At 45.9% G+C, this 22,744-nt stretch overlaps 1 protein-coding gene across 9 annotated transcripts in view; it reads right to left on the reverse strand.

Moving 5' to 3' along the window:
• akap6 (A kinase (PRKA) anchor protein 6) overlaps positions 1-22,744 on the reverse strand; it is a 508,272-nt gene that overhangs the window by 329,208 nt on the left and 156,320 nt on the right. Inside the window, exons 1-2 of one of the 9 annotated variants that reach the window (XM_086003390.1) lie at positions 20,002-20,188; positions 19,578-19,628 (exon numbers count right to left, since the gene is read on the reverse strand). The exons of 6 other annotated variants lie outside the window; for them this stretch is intronic. In XM_086003390.1, coding sequence (XP_085859516.1) covers positions 19,578-19,592 — 15 coding nt within the window. In that variant the 5' untranslated portion in view covers positions 19,593-19,628; positions 20,002-20,188. Of the gene's footprint in view, positions 1-18,727; positions 19,160-19,577; positions 19,629-19,881; positions 20,189-22,744 lie in introns of those variants that run through there. 2 more of the 9 variants (XM_086003389.1, XM_086003385.1) reach the window with 2 other exon arrangements.

A 22,744-nucleotide genomic window follows, 5' to 3' on the forward strand; every position in this document is an offset into this window, starting at 1 on the left:
GAGAGCTGTTCCGTTGGGACGGACTTCACTTGGCCAGTGCTGGGACTAGAGTCCTGGCGAATCGAATAACTAGGGCTGTAGAGAGGGCTTTAAACTAATTAGTGGGGGGGAGGTTTTAAGAGAGCGAAAAATAAAAATGACAGCGGAGAAGGCAATAGAGCAAGGTAGCAGAGGGGGAATTAAAAACCAGAGCGTGTCAGGAAGGGACAGAATGTATAATGATAAAGGTAAAGTAGTAAAAGGGGTAAAAGCAGGAATAAATTGTCAGAAAACATATTTGAAAGTTCTTTATCTGAATGCACGCAGCATGCGTAACAAAATTGACGAGTTGACGGTACAAATAACTACACATGGGTATGATCTGGTGGCCATTACGGAAACATGGCTGCAAGATAATCATGACTGGGAACTAAACATACAAGGTTACTTGACAATTAGGAAGGACAGACAGGAAGGAAAGGGAGGTGGGGTTGCTATGTTAATCAAGGATGGAATCACTGCAATAGTCAGAAATTATATTGGGTCGAAGGATCAGGATCGTGAAATAGTTTGGGTGGAGATAAGGAATAAGAAGGGGAAAAAGTCACTAGTGGGCGTAGTCTATAGGCCTCCTAACAGTGGCAACTCTGTTGGTCGGAGTATAAATCAGGAAATAGTTGGGGCTTGTAATAAGGGAACAGCTATAATCATGGGGGATTTTAACTTTCATATTGACTGGACTAATCAAATTGGGCATGGCAGCCTTGAGGAAGAGTTCATAGAGTGTATTAGGGACGGGTTCCTTGAGCAGTATGTAACTGAACCAACCAGGGGGCAGGCAATCTTAGATCTGTACTGTGTAATGAAACAGGATTAATAAAAAATGTCCTAGTAAAGGATCCCCTTGGAATGAGTGACCATAATATGGTTGAATTCCAAATTCAGTTTGAGGGTGAGAGAGTTGGATCTCAAACCAGCATACTGAGCTTAAATAAAGGAGACTATGAAGGTATGAGAGTAGAATTGACTAAAGTGGACTGGGAAAACAGATTAAAGTGTAAGACGGTATAAGAGCAGTGGTCTACATTCAAGGAGATATTTCACATCTTTCAAGATAAATATATTCCACTGAGGAAAAAGGGGAGTAAAAGAAAAGACAGCCATCCGTGGCTTAGTAAAGTAATAAAGGATAGTATCCGACTGAAAACAAGGGCATATAAAGTAGCCAAATCTAGTGGGAGGATAGAAGATTGGGAAGCATTTAAAAGCCAGCAAACAATAACTAAAAGATTAATTAAGAAAGGGAAGATAGATTATGAAAGTAAACTAGCAAAAAATATAAAAACAGCAAGAGTTTCTACAGCTATATAAAAAGAAAAAGGGTGGCTAAAGTGAACGTTGGTCCCTTAGAGGATGGGACCGGGAAACTAGTGGTGGGGAACATGGAGATGGCAAAGACGCTGAACAAATGTTTTGTATCAGTCTTTACAGTAGAGGACACTAAAAATATCCCAACACTGGACAAACAGGGGGCAATGGGGGGGGGGGGGAGGAGCTAAACGCGATTAAAATCACTAAGGAGATGGTACTCAGTAAAATAATGGGACTTAAGGCGGATAAATCCCCCGGACCTGATGGCCTACCTCCTAGGGTCTTGAGAGAAGTGGCGGTAGGGATTGTGGACGCATTGGTGATTATTTTCCAGAACTCCCTGGACTCAGGAAAGGTCCCAGCAGATTGGAAAACTGCTAATGTAACACCCTTATTTAAGAAGGGAAGTAGACAAAAAGCTGGAAACTATAGACCAGTTAGCCTAACATCTGTGGTTGGCAAAACGTTGGAGTCCATTATTAAGGAAACAGTAACAGAGCATTTGGATAAACATAATTTAATAGGACAGAGTCAGCATGGTTTTATGAAGGGGAAGTCATGTTTGACAAATTTGCTCGAATTCTTTGAGGATGTAACATACAGGGTGGCTAAAGGGGAACCAGTGGATGTAGTGTATTTGGACTTCCAAAAGGCATTTGACAAGGTGCCACACAAAAGATTACTGATCAAGATAAGAAATCACGGGATTGGGGGTAATATACTGGCATGGGTGGAAGATTGGCTATCTAACAGAAAACAAAGAGTTGGGATAAATGGTTCATTCTCGGGCTGGCAATCAGTAACTAGTGGTGTTCCGCAGGGGTCAGTGCTGGGACCCCAACTCTTTACAATCTATATTAACGATTTGGAGGAAGGGACCGAGTGCAATATATCCAAGTTTGCCGACGATACAAAGATGGGAGGGAAAGCAATGAGTGAGGAGGACATAAAAAACCTGCAAAAGGACATAGACAGGCTAAGTGAGTGGGCAGAGATTTGGCAGATGCAATATAATGTTGGAAAGTGTGAGGTTATGCACTTTGGCAGAAAAAATCAAAGAGCAAGTTATTATCTAAATGGAGAGAAACTGCAAAGTGCTACAGTACAAAGGGATCTGGGGGTCCTGGTGCATGAAGCACAAAAAGTTAGTATGCAGGTGCAGCAGGTGATTAGGAAGGCCAATGGAATCTTGGCTTTTATTGCAAGGGGGATGGAGTATAAAAACAGGGAAGTCTTGCTGCAGTTATACAGGGTATTGGTGAGGCCACACCTGGAATACTGCGTGCAGTTTTGGTTTCCATATTTAAGAAAAGATATACTTGCTCTCGAGGCGGTTCAGAGAAGGTTCACTCGGTTGATTCCAGAGATGAGGGGGTTGATGTATGAGGAAAGGTTGAGTAGGTTGGGACTCTACTCATTGGAGTTCAGAAGAATGAGAGGCGATCTTATCGAAACATATAAGATTGTGAGGGGGCTTGATCGGGTGGATGCGGGGAGGATGTTTCCACTGATGGGTGAGACTAGAACTAGGGGGCATAATCTAAGAATAAGGGGCTGCGCTTTCAAAACTGAGATGAGGAGAAACTTCTTCACTCAGAGGGTAGTAAATCTATGGAATTTGCTACCCCAGAGAGCTGTGGAAGCTGCAACATTAAATACATTTAAAATGGAGATAGACAGTTTCCTAGCAGATAAGGGAATTAGGGGTTACGGGGAGAGGGCAGGGAAGTGGACGTGAGTCTAGATTCGGATCAGCCATGATCCTATTGAATGGCGGAGCAGGCCCGAGGGGCCGTATGGCCTACTCCTGCTCCTACTTCTTATGTTCTTATGTTCTTATTATTACTGCATGGCCAGGGTGTAAGGTTAAACCCAGCAACTACAGGCCAGTCAGTTTAACCTCAGTACTGTGGAAGCTTTTAGAAATGATAATCATGGACAAAGTTAACTGTCACTTGGACAAGTGTGGATTAATTAAGGAAAGCCAGCACGGATTTGTTAAAGGCAAATCGTGTTTAACTAACTTGATCAAGTTTTTTTGATGAAATAACAGAGTGTCTCTGGTGAAGAAGGCCCAGCAGCGCCTATATTTCTTAAGGAGGCTGAAGAGATGTAATCTGTCACCCCTGATCCTTTACCGCTGCACTATAGAGAGCATCCTGACAAACTGTATCACAGTATGGTATGGCAGCTGTAGCTACTATGACCGGAAAGCCCTGCAGCGGGTAGTCAAAACTGCCCAACGCATTACCGGCACCCGGCTACCGACCATAGAGCACATATACCAGAAACGCTGTCTACGGAGGTCACGGTCCATCATCAAAGACCCTACCCACCCCAGCCACAGTCTGTTCACCCTCCTACCATCTGGGAGACGCTACAGATGCATTCGCACCCGTACGACCAGATTTAGGAACAGCTTCTTTCCCAGGGCTGTCATCCTACTGAACTCCACAAATAAACTCTAAAGCCTGCACATCTGCCAATGCACTTTATTATGGTCATATTTATGTTAATATACTACAAGCCAAATGTATGTTGAATGTTTAAATGTCTTAATCCAAATGTACACTCTCGGGAGCCGCAAGCCTACATTTCGTTGTACTGCACTTGTGCACTAACAATGACAATAAAAGTTGATTTGATTTGATTTGACAATGCGGTTGATGTGTATATGGACTTCCAAAAGGCATTTGATAAAATGCCACATAATAGGCTTGGCAGCAAAGTTGAAGCCCATGGAATAAAAGGGACAGTGGCAGCATGGGTATAAAATTGGCTAAGTGACAGGAAAGAGAGAGTAGTGGTGAATGGTTGTTTTTCAGACTGGAAGAAGGTACACAGTGGTGTTCCCCAGGGGTCGGTACTGGGACCATTGTTTTTCTTGATATATGTTAATGACTTGGACTTGGGAGCACAGGGCACTATTTCAAAATTTGCAGATGACACAAAACTTGGAAGTATAGTGAACAGTGAGGAGGATAGTGATAGACTTCAAGAAGAAATAGACAGGCTGGTGAAATGGGCGGACACGTGGCAGATGAAATTTAACGCAGAAAAGTGCAAAGTGTAGGAAGAACAAGGAGAGGCAATATAAACTAAAGGGTATAATCCTAAAGGGGCTGCATGAACAGAGACACCTGGGGGTATATATGCACAAATCGTTGAAGGTGGCAGGGCAGGTTGAGAAAGCAGTTAAAAAAGCATATGGGATACTGGGCTTCATAAACAGAGGCATAGGGCTGGATTTTGTCATTGGGGGTGGGCTGGGGGCGTGTCATGTGGTCGTCGAGTCCGGACCCCGCCTCTGATGTGAGGCGGGACAAATGAGCGATTTTGCCCTAATTGGGCACTTGATTTTCAGCGTGTGGGAACCCCTGGCCCAATGAGTCTTGTAATGCTGAAACTCGCCTCCGATGACATCATCTATGCAGCTGCATTTAAGGCCTGCAAGCAGCCTTGGTTATTTTTCAGCCTTTCAACTTTAGCATAATACTTCTGAGGGATTCCTGCTGCAACCATGTCCAGCACCAGACCAAAGTGTGCACCCCGATTCGATGAGATCTCCCTCTAAGCTCTGGTGGAGGGAGCAAGAGCGAATAAGGAAGTGCTGTTTCCTTCTTCAGCGAGGAAAAAGCCTCCCCAACAGACCAAAGCTGTGTGACTGCAAGTGGCACAGGAGGTCAGTGCCATTTCAATGTGCAGCAGAACCTGGCTGCAGTGCAAAATGAGGTTTCATGACCTTCTCCGGACAGGAAAAGTGAGTATTACATCCCCATGACCCTTAAACTGATCCCCATCGCCTCTCATCACCAGCACCCTGCTTTGTCAACCTCCTCCTCCACATCCCACTTCACCCTTACATTCCTGCATCCATACCCATTCCCTCTCTCTGTATGTTCACATTCACTTAACTATTCGACTATGCAGCCCTCACACTCCCTATCACTGTGATGCAATGACAACTGTTGTGTATGTACCTTTAAGAGAATAACTGGTCTCAGACTGCAGTACCGGCAGTGACCACCCCTGTATAAAAGGCGCTAGTGAGCCTCTGTGTTTTTAGTTTTCACTATGGACTTCCACCAGTAAAGACTTATTTTGTTCACTCCTGCTGTCCGTGTCTCAGTTATTCACGGACGTAACACTGGCGACGAGTAAGAAACGAACTTACCTGCAACTCGGCAGCACCTCAGATGACGTTATTGAAGGTCGAAGCCAGAAGAAAGAAAAAAAAAAAATCCAAAGAAACTCGAGAAACGGGCGTCGACCGTGGGCAACCGCCCTCCAAATCATCGGATTGAAAACTTGCAGGAGAGACTGTCCAGAGCCAGGCTGGGTTCCTCGGTCTGTGGTTTCCCAGCTAATCGGGCTGGTGGCAGGTAGTGCACTGATCCTTCCTGGGCTGCGGCGGGCTAGAGCTCGATCGGGTGGCTTTTCAACGGGGCCGGGCAGCGAGTCGGGAAACAAAGAGAGAGAGGGTGGAGCACACAGGGCGCGGCCGGTGCTTCGAGTCCAGGCAGCGTTCGGACCTAAGAAGAGGGAGGGAAGTGTCCCAGAGGGTCCGCTCCACGACGGGAAAATAATAAAAGAAAAAGAATCAATATTAAACGTGCAAGAAACCGTGGAAAACAGCGCTAACAACAGCGGGGAAGAAGGCAAAGCGCGGGAGGCGCCATTTTAGATTTGCAAGATGCCGAAGACTGGCTGTATCACTGCTTTTGATAATACAATAGAGGACTGGACCACGTATGTGGAAAGAGTCGAGGTATATTTCGAGGCAAACGAAATAGCGGAGGGGAAAAAGGCATCGATATTGCTAAACTTAATGGGCGCTAGAACGTACGGCCTATTGCGGGACCTGATTACTCCAGCCAAACCGAAGGCGAAGAGTTTTAACGAAATTGTTGCTGTCCTACAGGAACACTTAAACCCTGCACCGCTGTTGATAGCAGAAAGATTTAAATTCCACAGGAGAACTCAGCACAAAGATGAGAGCAATGCTGAGTATCTTACGGAACTACGCAAGCTATCAAAGCACTGCCAGTTCGGAGCAGGACTGGCAGATACCCTACAGGACAAATTTGTCTGTGGACTCCTGAGTGAAGGAACACAGAAGAAGTTACTCTCAGAGAAAGAGCTGACGCTAGATAAGGCTTTTAGCGTGGCAGTATCGTATGAAGCAGCAGCCAGGGGAGCTGCAGAAATTCAACAAAAACCACAGGAATACGGCACCCACGAAATGACACGGGGATTTGCAAAATGTTATCGCTGCGGCAGAACTAACCATGACCAGAAGGACTGCTGGTCCAAAGACAAAATATGCAGGCAATGCAGGAAGATGGGACACATTGCACGAGTTTGCAGGTCTGGGAAGAAGACCAGCGACAACAAAAAGGCTACTAAGGAACCGTACAAGAAAGTACAAAAGATGACGGACAGTAGTTCCGAAGACCAGATGAGCGATAGTGAATCCGGGAACAGGAGACTAAGCTGTCTCAAACTTCACAATGTAATCGCAAAAGAGGATCACCGAACCATTTGGGTCACCCTCACGATAGCAGGGTCACAAGTTAAAATGGAATTGGATACAGGATCAGCGCTAACCGTCATGAATCGACGAGACTACGAGCGGCTATTTTCACACATACCCTTCAGAGAGACATCCATTGTCTTGACGACGTATGCGGGGCAAAAAGTATACCCCAGAGGAAAAATAAGGGTGCCTGTCGAATACAACGGCAAGAAAATACGGAAATTTTATCTCTACATACTGCCAAATGGTGGACCACCGTTATTGGGATGGGAATAGATCAGGAAGATAAACTTAGATTGGCACTCCATTCATGCAATGACGGTGGACGGTAAAAATGATGAAGACGTCACTCCTGGACGATTGTCAACAATCTTAGCTAACGCCAAAGAGGTATTTCAACAAGAACTGGGCACGCTTAAAGGCGTAACCGCCTCGATAAAAATAGAAGAGAATGCAGTTCCCAAGTTTTTCAAAGCAAGACCGGTACAATATGCAATTCGCCCAGCCGTCGAGGCAGACCTGGAGAATCTGGAGAAGGCGGGCGTGTTGTCTAAGGTCGACTGGAGCGAGTGGGCGACACCCATCGTTCCTGTCATGAAGAAAACGTTAAGCAATAAGTCCGTGGAGCCAAGGAAGATTCACATCTGTGGGGATTGCAAGGTGACGGTGAACCCAGTCCTTCACACAGTACAATATCCTCTTCCAAGGATAGAAGACATCTTCGCCTCACTGTCTGGCGGGAAGCGTTTTACAAAAATTGACCTAGCACAAGCATATTTGCAGATGGAGGTTGAAGAGTGCTCTAGGAAGTATCTCACGATAAACACTCACAAAGGTCTTTACCAGTATCATCGATTGGTATTCGGAGTAGCATCGACTCCGGCGATATGGCAAAGAGCGATGGAACAAGTTCTGCAAGGGATTCCGGGGACTCAGTGTTACTTGGACGACATCCTTGTAACAGGTGAAGATGACAGTGAACACCTTAACAACCTAGAACAGGTGCTTACTAGACTACAGGAACATGGGCTGCGAGCCAACCGCCCCAAGTGCGAATTTTTTAAGAAACAGATATCGTATTGTGGCCACGTGATTGATGAAGAGGGGTTACATAAGTCCCCTGACAAAATTGAAGCGGTTGTTAAGGCCCCAGCGCCTGAAAATGTGTCGCAACTGAGGTCATTCCTCGGATTGGTGAATTACTATCATAAGTTTTTGCCGAATTTGTCGACAATTCTGCACCCACTGAACGCCCTGCTATGAACGGGGGTAGCATGGCAATGGAGCGATGATTGTAAGCGTGCTTTTCAGAAGAGTAAGGACTTAATCACTTCAAGGGAAGTATTGGCTCACTACAACCCAGCACTGCCAATCAGGCTGGCATGTGATGCGTCTCCCTACGGCATTGGGGCGGTACTGTCACATAAATTCCTTGATGGTTTAGAGAAGCCGATAGCTTTTGCATCACGCTCGTTAACTTCTGCCGAGCGTAACTACGCCCAGATTGACAGAGAGGCCCTCAGCCTAGTGTGGGGGGTGAAGAAGTTCAATCACTACCTGCACGGTCAAAAAAATTACTCTACTAACCGATCATCAACCTCTTGTCTCCATTTTCAACCCTCAGAAGGGCGTACCGATAATGACAGCACAACGGCTGCAGAGATGGTCCCTTTTCCTAGGGGCACACCAGTATGACATCGAGTACAAAGGAACTAAACAGCATGGAAATGCTGATGGATTGTCACGTCTACCGTTGCCGACGGTGGAAGAAGAAGACCTTGCAGTGGATCCAATGGAGTTATTCCACTCAACCATAGTCGAATGTCTCCCTGTGACGAATGCAAACATAGAAAAGGAAACACGGAATCACCCGACACTATCACGGGTCTATGATTTAATGGTGAAGGGATGGCCAGCACATGGCGAACCACTGCTGCCAGCATTCTCGCCGAGAAGAGAACAACTGTCAGTGTGCAGAGGAACCTTGATGTGTGGATCCAGAGTAGTAATTCCACCTAAGTTGACGGATAGAGTGCTCAATGAGCTTCATGAGGGTCATCTGGGTGGGGTAAAAATGAAGAGCTTAGCCAGAGCGTTTGTGTGGTGGCCGGGAATCGATAGAGAAATCGAAGAGATGACCAAGAGCTGTGCAGGATGCCAGAAGGTCCAAAACGCCCCAGCACAAGCTCCTCTGCATCCATGGGAGTGGCTCTCATCTCCATAGCAAAGGGTGCACATTGATTTTGCTGGTCCCTTCATGGACTCGATGTTTTTAATTGCGGTGGATGCACATTCAAAGTGGCCAGAGGTAATAAAAATGTCCTCAACCACCACAGAAAAAACTATCACAGTTTTACGAACCATATTCGCCAGGAATGGGCTGCCTGAACAGATTTGCTCTGACAATGGACCACAGTTTGTGTCTGAAGAGTTCCGGAGGTTCTTAAAGAACAATGGTGTTAAGCATTACACATCTGCCCCATATCATCCAGCCACTAATGGATTGGCCGAGAGGTTTGTCCAAACATTCAAGAAGGCTATCAAGGCAATGTGTAATGAAGATATACCCCTACAACACAAGGTGGACAACTTCTTGTTTGCCTACTGGAATGCGACACATGCGGTTCCCAACCAAACTCCAGCCATGATGTTCTTCAATCGAAGACTACGATGCCGCTTGGATTTGGTTAAGCCAAACATCAGAAGAGATGTGGAGAGCAGGCAGTTTCAGAATATGAATGAAAGGCCGACCAGGAGTTTTAAGATAGGTCAACCAGTTTTGGCCCAGGACTACCGCACTGAGAAATGGCAGCCAGGAACGATTTGTACACGACAAGGACCTCTCATGTATACCGTGGACGTTGGGGAGAGCATTGTAAGACGCCATGCTGACCAGATTCTAGGGTCACTGGAAAACGTCAACTCCACACCACGATCTGATACACCTGGTAATGAAATCGACGTTCCAATTGCAGCTACCGCAGAACCGGTAATATTGGAAGCAGATGAACCAAACAACGACATTGATCCCGACTCAACATTGCCAGAAGAACCTGATACCCCAAAGAGGCATTATCCAGACAGAATCAGGAAGCCTCCTCAAAGACTGAACTTATAATTGCTTAAACTTAACCAATGTATCTAGCAACAGTAATTGTGATTGTAATTAGTTATCATTTAGTTGTTAAATGAATGTTATGTACTGTTTATCTAAAAGGGGAGGAATTGTTGTGTATGTACCTTTAAGAGAATAACTGGTCTCAGGCTGCAGTACCGGCAGTGACCACCCCTGTATAAAAGGCGCTAGTGAGCCTCTGTGTTTTTAGTTTTCACTATGGACTTCCACCAGTAAAGACTTATTTTGTTCACTCCTGCTGTCCGTGTCTCAATTATTCACGGACGTAACAACAACAACTTACAACACACAGGGAGGGTCCTTGGTCTTGGCACCTCACTCTATCTTTGTGTCCTTCTAAGCATCTATGCTATGGATTCTCTAAACTCACTCCTTCATTCTCACTCAAACGCCACTTGTGTCCCTTATTGCAGGAAAAGAGAGCCCACAATAAGAGGGAGAAGGCGAGGACAGGAGGAGGGCCACCCTCAATAGCCCAGCTCACCACTGCAGAGGAGGCAGCCCTGCAGATCGTGGGAGTCGAAGAGGATGCGCAAGTGGGGGACGGACAGACGGGCGCATCAGAGCAAGCTGGTGACAGAATAGTTTTTCATCTCTCTCATTGACATTGCATGAGTGACTGATATTGATTCTGATGCTCTAACAGATTGACTTATGATCATCTGCACAATTCAATGTGCATGCAATGTTTATCTCACATGTCTAACTCTTTCCTTTACTCCCCCACAGGACCATCGACAGCCCCCCTCCCCACTGTCCAGGAGGAACAGCCTGAGCCCCCAGACTCCTCAGAGGGAGCTGCAACCTCTAAGGGTGCAGCGTCAGCAGAATTAAGAGCACCCAACACCAGCGCAGACACTCACACCTCGGTGGGACCTTCAGGACATAGAGTAGAGTTGTCACCTGGTGTATCACAGCTCACAAGTGAGCATCAGCAGATGGTGGAGACAGGGACAGCAATGGAGAGTCCTCATCGGAGGGCACAGGACTCTCCCAGCTCGGCTCCGCTGCATGTCGACCCTGTGCCTCCAGGTCCATCCAGAAGGAGAGCGGTGCTGGAACTCCAGGAACAGGTGCAGGAGTCTCTGGCAGGTTTTGTCTCCAGGGTTGCTGCGAGTGTGGAGCGAATGGAGGAGTCCATCGTTAACACGAGCAGGGCCTTTGTGGAGGCGTTGGCGCATGAACGCATCACCACGGAAAGGATAGCAACCTCCGTGGAAAGGATGGCTACCTCCGTGGTAAGGCTGGCTACCATAGAGGAGAGGGTGGCTACGGTAGAGGAGAGGATGGCTACGGCCATGAATGAGCTTAGTCGCCAGGGTCTTGAAAACATGGTCATTGTTCAGAATTGACTGACATCTCTTGAGGAGCAATGGTCAGCTATTGAGCGGAGAAATTAGACCTTCATGGAAGTCCACTGGAGTAGAACTTCCAGTACAGAAACGGGTCCTCACGGCCCCCCTGAAGTGCAGCAAGGTGCTGTCAAGCCACTTGCTAGCTCTGAAATGGGGCTGACCCATGAGAGGGATGTTGGTGGCAGAGAACAAGGAAGTGGGGGCTCCTCTCCAAGCGCTCACATGACCATGCCACTGCAGAGCCCTCAGTCAGAGCCCCACCAGAGTCCTCACCCAACTGAGTGCGGCGTCTCAGCCCCTGCACAGCCGCAGGAGCAGCAGACTGTTGCTAAGCCCTCACAGGCTCGCAACCCCAGAGGACACCCGCCAAAGGTGTGACGGCAGGAGCAGCAAGAAAGTGAGCAAGGGGTCGCCACATCTGCTGAAGCCACAGGGGAAGCACCATGTAGGAGCACACGTGAGAGGAAGATAAAGCACAAGTAGTCACAAGGGTAGTCACTTGGGTGTTATGTTGTGTTTATTTTTGAAAAGCCATCCGTGACTTGATGGCAAACTGTTGACCTTGTGGCCTGTGTCATTTCACAAATGGGACATCCGCATTGAGGGCTTAGGGCGACTTGCAATTGTCAGAGTGATAGGAATCTGCAGGTTCTTGGCCATTGTCAATGCTCTGGTAAGAAGGTACGAGGCAAAAGTGTTTGATTGGGCAGGCTAAGCAAATCTGGCCAAGATGAGTGCGTCCCTTGCATCCTGGGCAGCAATGTGCTCACGTGCTGCTGGCACTGGTTGATGCGCCTCTGCAAGCTGTTTGTTGTCACTCTCCTCCTCCTCATCTGAGGAAGCTATGCGATGAGCCACTTGTACCTCAGGCAACTGCAAGCCACGATGCTGTCCCATGTTGTGAAGTGCACAGAAGACCACGATGATTCTGGAGACACTGGCTGCTGAGTACTGCAGGGCTCCACCGGATCTATCAAGGCACCTGAATCGCATCTTCAGCAAGCCGATGGTTTGCTCGATTATGGACCTGGTGGAAATGTGGCTGGAGTTGTAGCGCTCCTCAGCTTCATTGGATGGGCTCCTCAATGGCATCATTAGCCACGTCTTCAGGGGATAGCCCTTGTCTCCAAGTAGCCATCCGAAAAGTTGGTCTGGCGGACTGAAGAGCGGAGGCACACTAGACTGCCGCAGGATGAAGGAGTCATGGCAACGGCCAGGGTACTTGGCGCAAACATGCAAAATTTCCTTCTTGTGGTCACACACCAGCTGCATGTTGAGGGAGTGGAAGCCCTTGCGGTTGACAAAAATACCTGGATTGTGATGGGGTGCCTTAAGGGCCACATGTGTGCAATCAACGATGCCCTGCACCCTTGGAAAGGCTGCCAGATTAGTAAATCCAACTGCACGCATGGTTACACTTGCTTGATCCTTGGAGAAGTTATAGAGGCACTTAACTGGTTGTTAAGGGCCATAAGGGCCTATCCCGCTTCTTGGAGGCGGGATGGAAATGGGGTCTGAAACCCCGATTTTGGGAAAATTGCTCGGAGGTGGGCTGGAGGTAGGATCAGTTCTGCCCACCATTTTTTGCGATTCTGACACCTCACATGCCTCCAAACCCGCCTCCTCGGGCCTGGCAAAATCAAGCCCATAGAGTACAAAAGCAAGGAAGTTATGATGAACCTTTATAAAACACTGGTTCGGCCTCAACTGGAGTATTGTGTCCAATTCTGGGCACTGCATTTTAGGAAGGATGTGAAGACCTTAAAGAGGGTGCAGAAATGATTTATTAGAATGATGATTCCAGGGAAGAGGGACTTCAGTTACGTGGATAGACTAGAGAAGCTGGGGTTGTTCTCCTTAGAGCAGAGAAGATTGAGAGGAGATTTGTTAGAGGTGTTCAAAATCATGATGGGTCTTGTTGTGTATGTACCTTTAAGGGAATAACTGGTCTTAGACTGCAGTACCGGCAGTGACCACCCCTGTATAAAAGGCCCTAGCAGGCTTCTGTAGTTTCAGTTTCAAGCTGCCTCTTGTTCAGTAAAGTACTTGTTAAACTGTTCTCCCGAAGTCCGTGTATTATTGAGGCGCGAACTTTACAGTGGCGACGAGTAAGTTCGAACTCACCTGCAGTGTGGCATCATCTCACGGGGATCTCGCCTGAAAGGAAGGTCCTGGAAGGTCGTAGTCTGAGCAACGGGCGTCGACCGAGGGCAACCGCCCAAAGAATCCATCGGTGTTTGGAGAATTGCGGGAGAGACTGTGGTTCCAGCGAATCGTGCTGGTAGCAGGTAGCGCGCTGACCCTTCCGGACTGCGGCGGGCTCAAGCTCGATCGAGCGGCTCTACAAATCGGGCCGCGCAGTGTCGCCGGGAAAAGAAAACAAGAGAGAGAGGATGGAGCGCACAGGGCGCGGTCGGTGCTCGAGAACAGGACAGCGGAGAGAAACTAAACGGGGGGGAAGGAAAGTGAGACGCGCCGAAGCTGCGGGTCGCCGCCATTACCCCGTAGAACGCTAGGAGCAGCGTGGCAGTAAGGGGAAGAAGCGAAAGTGCGGGAGGCGCCATTTTATTCCATTGGGGAAGAAGCAAAAGCGCGGGAGGCGCCATTTTAAATCGCCCAAGATGCCGAAAAGTGGCAGTATCACTGCTTTTGACAACGAGGTAGAAGACTGGACCACGTATGTGGAAAGAATTGAAGTGTACTGCAAGGCAAATGAGGTGGCTGATGGAAAGAGGGCGTCGGTATTATTAAATCTGATGGGTGTGAGTACGTACGGCCTATTGCGGAATTTAATTACCCCAGCTAACCCAATGGAGAAAAGTTTTGAGGAGATTGTTCATATCTTACAGGAACATCTAAGCCCTACACCGCTGCTGATAGCAGAAAGATTCAAGTTCCATAAAAGAAACCAGCACAAAGATGAGAGAAATGCTGACTATCTTACGGAACTACGCAAGTTATCGAAGCACTGCCAGTTCGGAGCAGGACTGGCAGACACCTTACGGGATAAGTTTGTCTGCGGGCTCCAGAGTGAAGGAACCCAGAAACGACTACTTTCAAAAAAGGACCTGACGCTAGAACAGGCTTTCAGTGTGGCAGTATCCTATGAAGCAGCAGCACGGGGAGCTGCGGAAATACAACAGAAACCACAAGAATACAGCGCTAACGAAATGGCGTATGGAGCCAAAAAGTGCTACCGCTGCGGCAGAACAACCCATGAGCAGAAGGACTGCTGGTTTAAAGACAAAATATGCAGGCAATGCGGGAAAATGGGACATATAGCAAGAGTCTGCAGGTCGGGAAAGAAGACCAACACGACAAGAACTACTAAGGAACAGTACAGGAAAGTAAAGAAACTGACAGATAGTAGTTCAGAAGATCAGGAGAGTGATAAGGACTCCGGGAGCAGGCGACTAAGTTGTTTAAAGTTACACAACGTGATCGCAAAAGAAGATCACCGAATCATTTGGGTCACCCTCATGATAGCAGGGTCCCCAGTGAAGATGGAATTGGACACAGGATCAGCCCTAACTGTCATGAATCGACGAGACTATGAGCGGCTATTCTCACACATACCCTTAAAGGACACATCCATTGTATTGAAGACATACACGGGGCAAAAGGTCTACCCCAGAGGAAAAATAAGGGTGCCAGTTGAATATAACGGAAAGGAAACACAGAAACTATACATGTATATACTACGAGATGGAGGACCACCATTATTGCGACGTGAATGGATCCGAAGACTACAATTGGATTGGCATTCCATTCTGGCACTAACTGTGACTGACAAAAAAGATGATGACGTCGCACCTGGACGTCTGTCACAAATTCTATCTGATGCGGAAGAGGTGTTCCAACAAGGACTTGGGACTCTAAAAGTAGTAAAGGCAACCATAAAGATTGAGGATAACGCAACCCCAAAATTTTTCAAGGCCAGACCGGTGCCATACGCGATACGCCCAGCTGTGGAAGCTGAACTGGAGAGTCTGGAGCGTTCGGGGGTGCTGTCTAAGGTGGACTGGAGCGAGTGGGCCACACCCATCGTTCCTGTAATGAAGAAAGCATTGAGCAGCACGCCTGGGGAGCCAAGGAAGGTTCGCATCTGTGGGGACTTCAAGGTGACTGTGAGCCCAGTCCTGCACACAGTACAGTATCCGCTTCCGCGGATAGAAGATATTTTCACCTCACTATCTGGAGGGAAACGTTTTACAAAGATTGACCTGGCTCAAGCATATCTACAAATGGAGGTGGAAGAAGCATCTAGGAAATACCTCACGATAAACACTCACAAAGGCCTTTACCAGTACAATCAACTGGTATTTGGGGTAGCATCGGCCCCAGCTATGTGGCAGAGGGCAATGGAACAAGTCCTGCAAGGGATCCCGGGGACCCAGTGTTATTTGGACGACATCCTGGTTACGGGCGAAAATGACAATGAACACCTTGCCAACGTGGAACAGGTGCTCACGAGATTGCAGGAATATGGGCTACGAGCCAACTGTCCCAAATGTGAGTTCTTCAGGAGACAAATCTCGTATTGTGGCCACATGATTGATGAGGAAGGGTTGCATAAGTCGTGGGACAAGATTGAGGCTGTAGTCAAGGCTCCAGCACCAGAAAATGTGTCGCAACTGAGGTCGTTCCTCGGGTTGGTGAACTACTACCATAAGTTCTTGCCGAATTTATCTACAATTCTGCACCCACTGAACGCCCTCCTTCAAACTGGTGTAACATGGAAATGGAGTGATGAGTGTAAGCGTGCCTTTCAGGAATGTAAATGCCAAATCACTTCAAAAGAAGTATTGGCCCACTACAACCCAACACTACCGATTCGGTTGGCATGTGATGCGTCACCTTACGGCATTGGAGCGGTGCTGTCACACAAATTCCGTGACGGTTCAGAGAGGCCAATAGCCTTTGCATCGCGCTCGCTAACCTTAGCCGAGCGTAACTACGCCCAGATTGACAGGGAGGCCCTCAGCCTGGTGTGGGGGGTGAAGAAGTTCAATCACTATCTGCACGGGCAGAAATTCACCCTACTGACTGATCATCAACCCCTGGTCTCAATTTTTAACCCAAAGAAGGGCATTCCGGTGATGACGGCGCAACGGCTGCAAAGATGGTCACTTTTTCTAGGGGCACATCAGTATGACATAGAGTACAAAGGTACGAAACAACATGGAAACGCTGATGGGCTGTCGCGCCTACCGTTGCCTATGGCGGAAGAAGCACCTGCAGTGGACCCGGTGGAGATATTCCATGCGACCATAGTCGAATGTTTGCCTGTTACAAACGCAAGTATTGAGAAGGAAACCCGAAATGACCCGACACTCTCTCGGGTCTATGATTTGACCGTGAAGGGATGGCCAGCATATGGCGACTCACTGTTGCCAGCATTCTCGCCAAGGAGGGAACAGCTGTCAGTGTGCTGGGGAACCTTGATGTGTGGATCCCGAGTGGTAATTCCACCCAAGTTGAGAGGTAGAGTACTCAATGAGCTTCACGAGGGTCATCTGGGAGGGGTAAAAATGAAGAGCCTAGCCAGGGCGTTTGTGTGGTGGCCGGGAATCGATAAAGAAATCGAGGATATGACCAAGAGATGCACAGGATGCCAGAAGGTCCAAAACGCTCCACCACAGGCCCTGCTACATCCATGGGAGTGGCCCTCATCTCCATGGCAATGGGTACACATTGAATCCATAAATGGACCAGCGAAATCAATGTTTCTAATCGCTGTGGACGCCCATTCGAAATGGCCAGAGGTCATTAAAATGTCCTCCACCACCACGGAGAAAACTATTGCAGTCCTAAGGACCATCTTCGCCAGGAATGGGTTGCCAGAACAGATCTGTTCCGACAATGGCCCACAGTTTGTGTCTGAGGATTTCCGGAGGTTCCTGAAGAATAATGGGGTGAAACATTACACATCTGCCCCATATCATCCAGCCACAAATGGATTGGCTGAGAGGTTTGTTCAGACCTTTAAAAAGGCCATAAAGGCAATGTATAATAATGACATACCACTGCAACACAAGGTGGATAACTTCCTGTTTGCTTACCGGAATGCAACACATGCAGTAACCAACCAAACTCCAGCCGTACTGTTTTTCAACCGGAGACTAAGATGTCGCTTGGATTTGCTCAAACCAAACATAAGACGAGATGTTGAGGATAAGCAGTTCCAGCACATAAATGAGAAGCCAACCAGGAGCTTCAAGATAGGGCAACCAGTCTTGGCCCGCGATTACCGCACAGAAAAATGGCAGCCAGGCACGATATGCACACAGCAGGGACCACTAATGTACACAGTGGACGTTGGAGAGAGCATCGTGAGACGCCATGCTGACCAGATTCTAGAGTCACAGGAACAAGCCAAACCTGTACCACAAGCATGTGCACCTGGTAATGAGCCCGAAGTACAGATTGCGTCTACCTCAGAAGCAGGGGTATTGGAAGCTGACGAACCAACCAATGACAATGAGCCAGAATTGACTCCACCACCAGAACAGGATACTCGAGAAAGGCGCTATCCAGTCTGGATCAGGAAGCCTCCTCAAAGACTGAACTTATAAATGACTATTTCAGTTGATGTATATATTACTGAGAAAATTGTAATTGTAATTAGTTATTATTTAGTTGTTAAATGAATGTTATGTACTGTTTATCTAAAAGGGGAGGAATTGATGTGTATGTACCTTTAAGAGAATAACTGGTCTTAGACTGCAGTACCGGCAGTGACCACCCCTGTATAAAAGGCCCTAGCAGGCTTCTGTAGTTTCAGTTTCAAGCTGCCTCTTGTTCAGTAAAGTACCTGTTAAACTGTTCTCCCGAAGTCCGTGTATTATTGAGGCGCAGACTTTACAGGTCCAGACAGAGTAGATAGAGAGAAACTGTTCCCATTGGCGGAAGGGTCGAGAACCAGAGGACACAGATTTAAGGTGATTGGCAAAAGAACCAAAGGCGACATGAGGAAATACTTTTTTATGCAGTGAGTGGTTATGATCTGGAATGCACTGCCTGAAAGGATGGTGGAGGCAGATTCAATCATGGCGTTCAAAAGGGAATTGGATAAGTACCTGAAGGAAAAAATTTGCAGGGCTACGGAGAAAGGGCGGGGGAGTGGGACTAGCTGAAGTGCTCTTGCAGAGAGCCGGCATGGGCTCGATGGGCCGAATGGCCTCCTTCTATGCTGTAACCATTCTATGATTCTATAGCAAAGTTTGAAGTCATAAAGCCCATACCGCTAACAAGTTCAAATGCACAATCTTCTATCCACAAAGTGAAAATGTCCAACACCGTTCAAATTTATTTTGCTAAAAGTCATCAACAAAATGTTTCCACACTTACCTCGCAATTTTTACCCTTTGCTGATCTACTGCACAAAGCTGAGAGTTCCGTTATTAGTAATGTACAGTTGCAGTAGCAACAATTTCCCAGGTTACCAAAGATCATAAATACTCCCATTCATCACTTTAGCAACAGAGTTTGTTCAGCTCTACTCTGTTGCAGTGGTTTTTATACATAAATCGTGAGCTGTAAAATCACTTTAAAAGGTCAGTGTCAAGTTTCCTTCAAAGTTGGGCTACAGCTTGACCCCTGCACATCTGCAACCAACTGAATTAAAACTGTGGAAACTCGACTCTGCAAATCTTTCAAACAGCACCGACAAGCTGTCGTTCCGACAGCAACGAAAAGATCCCCGCCCTCAGGCTTGGCTCCCTTGTGCATATCGCTACAGAAGCAAGCAGCAAACAAAAGTAAAAGAGAAACACAATTATAAAGAACAAGATCAGAATCATTCATCTTACGTTTAGAAGATTACTAAAATGTGAATGTTATGACCGAAGCTTAACATTGCAATTCACACCATGCCAGAAATCCAAACCGTAGAGAGCTTTGGCTCAGATCACAACATAATAAATTTGGTACCTGAAAATGATTAAATATATTAAATTAATGTTTGTTACAGACATGTTTGAACAAAGAGCTCACAAAACATAATACAGGATGATCTGAACATACTTTGCTTTAGAGATAATGCATGATTGAAATATTTCACTCAAAATATACAAACACATGCACACACATCTATATATACATTTTATTTTTTACCACAAACATTCTGCTGACTGAGATATCATTCATTCTTTCCATAAGTAAACGTCATGCAATAGGGAATTCAGTTAGTTTGTCTCACCTCACTGTTCATCATCTAAATTCCTTCAGCACTAAAGTGGCGAATTCAACCCTGAAAATTGCAATGGTAAGAGTTCACAGCTACTTGTAACACTCTTGCAACAACGTTCACTCTTCAACATTGTTTGCTACTAACTAACTAGCTTCATCTGATTAGCAAGAACTACACAGCTCTTTGAAGATTTACATTAACCATATTTTTTCCAGCAGAAACAGTACTCTGCACTTAAACATTTTTGCATTTGAAAACTAAATAATAATTATGATTAATCTTACAATATTTCCCAATTAAAATGGTTAAGTACCTTTCCTGCACAGTTAAATTCTGCCACATTTTACTCCTGAATTTGCAGCTCTTGAATGAATTTTGTCAGAGTTTCTGTCTTTCATTGAAGTAGAAAAAATGTTTATCAAGCATGACCTACGGCTCCATATCTATCAGCCACACCATCACCTCCTGCTCCTCAGAACTGCTTGCTTCACTGGGGTAATAATGGCGGTTGAATTCATCAACACACAGCTGTTGCAGAGTATCAAATGGACTATGTGCAGATAGGGCACAGCTAACCAGACATACCCAAAATAACTGAAGTAGATCACCATGGTTTGACAAAGCACACATCAAACTGTGCTAAATGCTTTCTCAAATCTTGCTGTGGTGGAGACGCCATATGATGCAAGGAAAGAATACTTTATTACAAAAATAAGTTATAATCTCGAGGAAAATTGCAACTGATGGATTGTTTGCTCTATAATTATCTGATCAGCAGCTCCTTTAGTTCTTTGACCTTTGGTAGCATAGAGTTTTCCATTAGGCAGGTTAAATGCATGGCAGTCAAGTATTCACACTTGCATTCCTTGGTTACAGATACCATCACACACATCTGGAAACTGGTTTAAATTCAGTTCAAGAATGGATTGGTGCAAAAATATCTATGTATTATTGTTAAAGGTTACAAGCCAAGTAAGCTCTGATAGTCTTAAGCTTCTTATATATATATCGTATTTTCCTTTTGTAAATTAATTGTACAAACTGCTTCTAATGGAACAATATCTGACAGGCCTGAGTTGAAAGCTGAAAAAGTTACCCGCTATGCAGTTCTGAAATTGGATGACATTGCACTGCATGGACTATGTAAGGTGTGACCAGCATTGTGTTGACCACACTTAATCTTAGGATATTGGCAATGGTGAAAAATGTAAATGGAGAACACCATTCTGTTATTTCATTGCCTTCAGGACCTGTAACAAACTCCATTCCCTAGCTACCAACTCCATCCCTCTCCCTGACCACTGTCTGAGGCTGAACCAGACTGTTAGCAACCTTAGCGTCCCATTTGACCCTGAGCTAAGCTTTCGACCATCAACAAGACCGCCTACTTCCACCTCCATAATATCGGCCTTCTCATCCCCTGCCTCAGCTCATCTGCTGCTGAAACCCTCATCCATGCCTTTGTTACCTCCAGACTTGTCTATTCCAATACTCTCCCAGCTGGCTCCCACCTTGCATCCTCCATAGACTTTAGCTCATCCAAAACACTGCTGCCCGTATCCTAACTCGCACCAAGTCCCGTTCACCCCTGTGCTCACTAACCTACATTGCCTCCTGCTCCGGCAATGCCTCAATTTAAAATATCTCATCTTTGACTTCAAATTCCTCCACGGACCTGCCCCATCCTATCTCTGTAACCTTCTCTGGCCCTACAACTCTCCGAGATCTCTGCACTGCTTCAATTCTGGCCTCTTGCGCATCTACGATTATAATCGCTCCACTATTGGTGGCCGTGCTTTCAGCTGCCTAGGCCCTCAGCTCTGGAATTCCCTGCCTAAATCTATTCCACCTCACTACCTCTCTCTCCTCCTTCAAGGTGCTCCTTAAAACCTATTTCTTTGAATAAACTTTTAGTCATCTGTCCCAATATCTCCTAGTGTGGCTCGATGTCAAATCCTGTTTGATAATGCTGCTGTGAGGCACTGTGGGACATTTTACTATGTTAAAGGCTTCATATAAATGCAAGTTGTTGTTGTTAAGATGCTAAATCCTGGCACTCAACAAAGATGCCACATGTAATTTTAACTAAATAATAAATCAAAACTGAATAAAGTGCAGGTGAACATGGATTACTTGTAATAACATATAATTATGCACAGAACGACTTTGGAAATATAACCTTCCTCCAGTAATAAGATCAGTAAATTTGACATTTTTATGTCAAAAATGATAAACTAACTATATTTATATCACAATGCACTCTTATTTCTGCATATATGATTATAGAAACAACAAATGGAGAGATTAGGTACAGAGAAGTTACACAAATCTTAGCATTCAGCTGAGTCCATAAACAACTTAAACTTTGTTCTGGGTTTATGATGTCAACAGAGCCCTACAGTTGTGTGACTACCTTCCAACTGTATTAATATACATCACATCACTGTGGAAACAACAACAACACTAACTACCACATTATAAAACTCTGGTATACTCAATATGAATCTTTGTTCCAAATTTGCGTAATTTCCTCCGCTTGCCTGTTATTTTTATCTTCGAAGGTAACCATTTCGAGTGGAACTGATTTATTTTATTTCAGTATTTAAGTCTGAAGGGAATATACAGTATAGTGATCAATGTATAGATCAAATGATGATAGTAAACTCCAAGTATATTGACATTTTTACCAAGGCAGCGAGTGTTTTAACATTTGATTAGCTTTGTGCCAAAATAATCACTGGCCTGGTAAAATTCCTGGTACATTCACACCTTGTCATACATCATTCCCTATATTTATAACCACTGGATTTCTTCTTTCCTATAGGATGAAGCTGATTCCACACGTGGGCCACAAATATGTTCATTTATGTAAATGAGGTTTTGAGTACTCATGGTTTGGTAGAATTTAAAATATTTTCCTTTCAGCGCACTAGAAAAATAAAAAGGAATTTAAAACCAGGGGAGGAAGTCTGATTGTATTATTGAATAAAGTTGGGCCATGAAGCAAATGTACGTTTGATACACTCTTGATCACAAAAGACATGTTCCAATTCTGGCTGATTTGGTTGGGGAGGGTAATATTTAATTCTGTTTCTGAAAGCGTGATTCCAACCCTTTCTGTGCTCTGCCATTCAGATGCCATTCGCACTGAAACTGTCTGCCTCCATTCTGCACAG

This window comes from Somniosus microcephalus, chromosome 12 (assembly GCF_052327205.1).
Source record: "Somniosus microcephalus isolate GS21.2 chromosome 12, FLI_Smic_1.0, whole genome shotgun sequence".
Classification (NCBI taxonomy): domain Eukaryota; kingdom Metazoa; phylum Chordata; class Chondrichthyes; order Squaliformes; family Somniosidae; genus Somniosus; species Somniosus microcephalus.